Source organism: Phalaenopsis equestris, unplaced genomic scaffold (assembly GCF_001263595.1).
Source record: "Phalaenopsis equestris unplaced genomic scaffold, ASM126359v1 Scaffold000297, whole genome shotgun sequence".
Classification (NCBI taxonomy): domain Eukaryota; kingdom Viridiplantae; phylum Streptophyta; class Magnoliopsida; order Asparagales; family Orchidaceae; genus Phalaenopsis; species Phalaenopsis equestris.
Window position 1 is genome coordinate 1,144,547 of NW_018164739.1, and position 5,700 is coordinate 1,150,246.

Genomic DNA, 5,700 nt, shown 5'->3' on the forward strand with positions numbered 1-5,700 from the left:
AAAGGCAATATATATATATAATTTTTTTTTTCTAGACAAAAAAGTCTTCATGAAAAATAGCTAATTATTGTTATGGTATATCGTTCCCTGAGGCTGAGCTATAGTGAGCCTCAGCCATTCAATATTCTTGGCATAGTAAATCTGTGCTAGCAGAAGCCATGATTTTATCCTAAAGTGTTGTGCCATTTTCTCAATGTCACTTTTTTTCTGAATGTTTTCTATTTTTATTTTCAAGTATTTGGCAACAGTACTTATTAAGAGGTAAAATTTATTAAATTACCTAATTAAGAAAAATGTTAGGAAAGTTTTACATACACGCTGCACAATTCTTATGCCTTTCTACGTCTAACGTCTAAAATTTGACATTTATAGTTATAATATGGTGTGTGGGTTGGCCCGTTGAATTGGTGGTGGGTTTAGCAAGGGGATCGGTCTAGCCTTCGGTTGGACCACTTGATGTCCAAGGGGCAAGATTGACATGGTTGAAGGAGAATCGGGTAAGTATTGATCGGAGATGCCTTGTAGAATTTTCGATTAGAGGCTAGCTGTAGGATCAGGTGTGGTGCAACGTATCTCTATGAATGTCTACCATCGATTATTGGGGAGATAATGGTAGTTTGATCGAAGGACTCTCATGACGAATTCAGAAACACGTATACATTCACAGAGGATAGGAAGCACATAATTTTTTTCTACGTTGGAGCTCTAGATTACAAGAGCCCTCACCATTAGACTAGCCTTGGTGACGATAGAAGATGGTGGGATTGCAACACTAGCTCTAGACATAGGACAGACATGACAAAGGGAATTTCATGACATCGCGATCACTATCTAACCACCAGGGCCACCACGGTTCGAGGATGGTCAAGTTACCCTCACTTCAGATCAGGGTGAACCGATTGTAAATTGCTTTGGGAGGATTCATCAGTATATGTTAGAAACAAAGGCATAACCTCGTTCAGTAGTGGATCCCTAGAGAAGCAGATTGATATGGTTACAAGCCCGCAAGTGGGAAAAATTCTTCATGTTTTGGGGGAAGATGCAGTCGCCAGTGAAATCCAAGGGCTGCTAGGACATCCGACCAAGAAAACAGAAGCTTGAACGTATGAAGTAGAAGCTCCCACAACCCTAGAAGATTGACGCGGGGCTTGGCCCACTTAATTAATGAGCGGGTTCGACCAGTCCCGCCTTCTGCCGAACCGCTCGACTCTTAAGTCTAGGATTGACAAAGACCCCACCCCCGCCCCCCTTCTCTCTCTCTCTCTCTCTCTCTACGTCTGATTACCACTCACCCTTTCCAGGGCTAATTCTCACCCCTCCCTTTTCATTTTTTGATCGTCATCCATAAGGGAGAGGCCTTCCCTTCCTATTTTAAATATTAGTTATAATATTTGTGTTATTTTTGCTTGTTAGTGTTATGTTTTGTGTGATTAATGTTTTTAGATTTCTTTCTGGAGTCCACCCTAGCTAGGGTTGTATCTGACAACGAACGATGCCTCAATTGTATCATGCTCCTAGGCGGTATTGTATCCACCCTTATCTTCCTTCCCACCTTGTTCCCTGCATCCCCATATGTTGTCGACCACCACCTCTCCATCCCCAGCCGCCCATCTACTGCAGTCGTCCCTTCTGTCCATACTACTTTCCAGCCTGTTGAATCCCTTTCCCTACCTACATTCCTACTTGCTATCCACCCCTCCAGACCCTCCCCCACTTCAAGCCCCCCCATGACTTCCCTCAATCGGGCTATCCCAACCCTCTGGATTACCTATCAACCCCTGACAACCCTTCTCCTACAACCACTCTCGTAATCCTATTTCTATATTAACAAAAAATTATTTTTGCATTTTCACTGAGTTTCTAAATAGTTCCAATATCATAAAATTTCAACAACATAAATTTATACATGCAAATGTATATCTCACTTTTGAAAATATGATGATTGTGATATTTTTTATCTTTTGTTAAATATTTGAGTGACATGCATGTTAATAAGAATGGTTAGGTATCATATATTTAATTACATAGGGATTGCGTGATGTGCATGTAAATGCCCCCAAATATTAATTTTAGGATGGATTATTACTGTCTAAGCTTTATATAGGTCTGCCCATGATCACATTTGAGAATTTTGAGCCTATATTTTACTGCCAAATTTTAAGTTACTCAACAAAACACAAATGTAGGATTTTTGGCAGTAGCTCTCAACCCAGTCTGACAGCCACCATACATCAGAAAAGTTCAATTTAGTTTCTCGCATAACAGAAATATATAGGAAGTTTTAACATACACCCCACACAATTCCTGTGTATTTACATATCTAACATCTTCTAACATCATCTAAACTTCAATTTTTACATACATACTGCCTTACCTATGAAATAAAAGGCCAATTTCACATTTTAAAAGTTAAAAATTATGATATTTTTTGAAGTGATACAAAAGTTTTGAGTGGTATGAATGTAAAAGGCAAAGTTCTAATGTTAGATATGTAAATACATAGGAATTTCACGGTATACAGGTAAATGCCCCAAAAATGTACCGTCATCTTCAAATTCACCCAGTACCCAAACATCATCATTAAATCAAGTCTTACAATCATTCAAACAAGCAAGCCAAACACAGTTTCTGACACAAATAGAAAAAGATTCAAACAGCCTCAGAACAAGTTCTACTATCATCGCCCTTTCAAGTGAGATGCATCCACATAAAAGCCTCCTCCATTGCTCTCAGAAGATTTATAAGATCTAAAGCCAAATCATCTTCATAAATATTCACACTATTATTACTGTAATTTCTGTAATTTTGACCCTGGACCGTCTCCTTTTTCTCATAAAGCTTAAACCTGCAGACTGGACACCTTCCATGGCTTCTCACCCATGGAACAATACACTTGCTATGAAACATATGGTTGCAGGGAGTCATCAAAACTTGTTCTTTAGGCACAAATGACTCCAAACAGATAGCACACTGCTTATCTTCTTCGTTCTTTTCAATCTTAATTTCGTGGATAATGTTGTTGCTGCTGCTGCTGCTGTTTCTATTACCAAACAATCCTCTCCTCTTCCAGGTGTTTCTTTTGGGTTGAGGAGGATCATAAGTCTGCTTTCTAAGCTTTTTCATGGCCGCATTGAACTCGTCATCGGTTAACGCAGGTGGTTCGGAGTCCGCGAGGAGGCCGAGCTGCCATTCGCCACGAATTCGAGGTGGGGATTCGTGGATGAATTGGAGAAGTCTGGGGTTTACTCGCTCGCCATTCATGGTGCCTTCGGTTGAGGGTCTGGGTTATTGAAATACTATTAACTTTTTTCTATATATTTAGATTTTCAGATTTTTCTTCTAGTATATACAGCACAGCTATTTTGTGAGGGCATGATGATAATTGAGCAATGCTCAAATTAGACAAAGTTATCATTATATTACATATGAACATAATTATCATCATCATCAAAAACAAATAATTGAAATGACATTACATATACATATATAAAATCACCATTTCAATAATTTGTTTTGATGATCATGATAGTTTTGTTCATATGTAATCTAGGATATAATTTAAATCTCACTTATTAAATTCAGAAGATGTGACTCATGATCAAGTTATCTGCAAAATAGATCATACCAAAATTCCTAAAATTGAGATGGAACAAAATCAAATACTTAAACTTTGAGAAGACTTTAGCTCAATCAAACCGGAATAGTTAAATTTGCATCCTCACAATAAAAAAGCTCATCAATTTTTACTAAATAAAAAAGAGACCCCTTCAAAAAAGTAATCAAAATTCCTGCTTGAAATTAAAAATTAAATTTTTTTATTAAAAACTATTCCTTGTGATCTCCTTGCTCATAAAAATATAGAACTTACCGAGCTAACCCAAAGGGTCCAGTTCTTACTCTTTCTTCAAACCGTCTCCATGGGAGATACATGCCATCTCCTTCCCCCTGAATCATGAAATAATAAAAAAATTAACAAAAAAACCCTTATAAACCTGCATAATTCCATTAATACTGTACAGTTATAATATAATGAATAAGGGTCTGTTTGGGGCATTTTCGTTTCAGGATAAGCAGCTTATCCTAAAACGCGGGCCTGCTTTTAGTGTTTAAAACCCAAACGCGGCAGACAGCATTTTCAAAAACGCGCAAACCAAGTGGTTAAGCGGCGTTTTCAAAAACGCCGCCGCAGTTATAAACTGCCCCAAACGGACCCTAAAATAGATGTACCTGCTGATTATTGAGAGGTCGCGGCACAGAGAGTGGTCTAATTTGTTGATAATCCCAATCGTCATCTCTGTTCCTCCAATTCCGAGAGGATGTCAGAGTGAGATTGTTAGCAGCCATTTCTTAGTTGTTGTTGAAGGATAATGGCAATGGAAGTTCTTCTCCTGCTTTTATTACCTGCTAGGCTTTATTCCCTCAATTTTTTAAGACTCTTTTTTTCCATGAAGAATATGGAGATTCGATCAAAGAGAAATTGCAGCCAGTTAATATGGAATTAAGAATCTAATGCCATTTTTTTTTTTCCGGAAGATTTACATACATACCACTCCATTTCTATGTATTTACATATCTAACACCTAAACTTCAATTTTTTTTAACCTAACTTTTTCATATATGCATTAACTAAGAAAATTTATAGTTAAAACTTTTTTGGCATTATTTCATATCTTGTTAAGAACTAAAAAATACAAATATATGAAAAAAAACAATAATTATTTCATACTTTAAAATGATTTTCACAATATGAATTGTAAGAATGCCAAAATAAAAATTAAAAAAAGCAACTTGATAATCTAATGAAACTTTTACTTAGCAAATTATCCACAAAGATATATTTTATAGTACTGTATAATTTATCTTATTAGTCTCCACAGGACATATTTCTTTCTTGTGAGGTCTGAACAACACATCTCCCACCTGCTTTGGTTGAATGAAACACAAACAATGATACAAAAAAAACAACAGCAATGAAGCCTTAATCCCACTACGTGGGGTCGGCTACATGAATCCTTTTTCTCTATTGCGTCCTATTTAGTGTCATACTTTCATTGAGCATTGCAGGTCTCACCACCATCTCATAAAATTTTCCTTTCAGTTTAAGCGGTACTTTTCTATCACACAAAAGGCCCGAAGCATTCCTCCACTTCAACCAACCAATTTGAATTCTACTATTAGCATCCCCATCTCTATCACCGTCGCTTTGAACAACAAACCCGAGATATCTAAATAAAATATCTAAATCGTTCACATTTTAATAATTTAATCTCCCATAGTTACATTTTTGTCACTAGAGCTACTACTACTAAAATTACATTCCACGTATTCAGTTTTAGTTCTACTAGGCCTTTAGACTCCAATGTAGACCTCATAATTCAAGTTTTTATTGAGCTTTTTTCTCTCGTCTTATCCACGAGAAGGATATCATTAGCAAAAAGCATACATCAAGGTACATCCTCCAGTAAATGTCCAGTAATACCATCCATAACTAAAGCAAAAAAATATGGGCTTAAAGCCGATGCCTGATGTAATCCAACAGAAGTAGAAAAATAATTGAGCAATCCACCTTCAGTTTGAACACAATTAACAACTTTAGCATACAGATCTTTAATGACTTGAATGTGAGTCATATCAAAACCTTTCTTCTCAAGAACTCTCCAAAGGATATCTCTTGGAACATATCTCTTGGAACCTTATCGT

The 5,700-nt window shown here is 36.7% G+C and overlaps 1 protein-coding gene across 1 annotated transcript; it reads right to left on the bottom strand.

The window, feature by feature from the left end:
• Positions 1 to 2,555: 2,555 nt before the first annotated feature.
• LOC110025359 (RING-H2 finger protein ATL78-like) lies at positions 2,556 to 3,272 on the bottom strand. The gene has a single exon (XM_020725802.1). The coding sequence runs from the start codon at positions 3,259 to 3,261 to the stop codon at positions 2,689 to 2,691; it is 573 nt and encodes a 190-aa protein (XP_020581461.1). The 5' UTR covers positions 3,262 to 3,272; the 3' UTR covers positions 2,556 to 2,688.
• Between the last annotated feature and the right edge of the window lie 2,428 nt (positions 3,273 to 5,700).

What these genes read in the sequence shown, in the direction of transcription:
- LOC110025359 (XM_020725802.1), bottom strand. Translation starts at nt 3,261, where the DNA reads ATGAATGGCGAGCGAGTAAACCCCAGACTTCTCCAATTCATCCACGAA.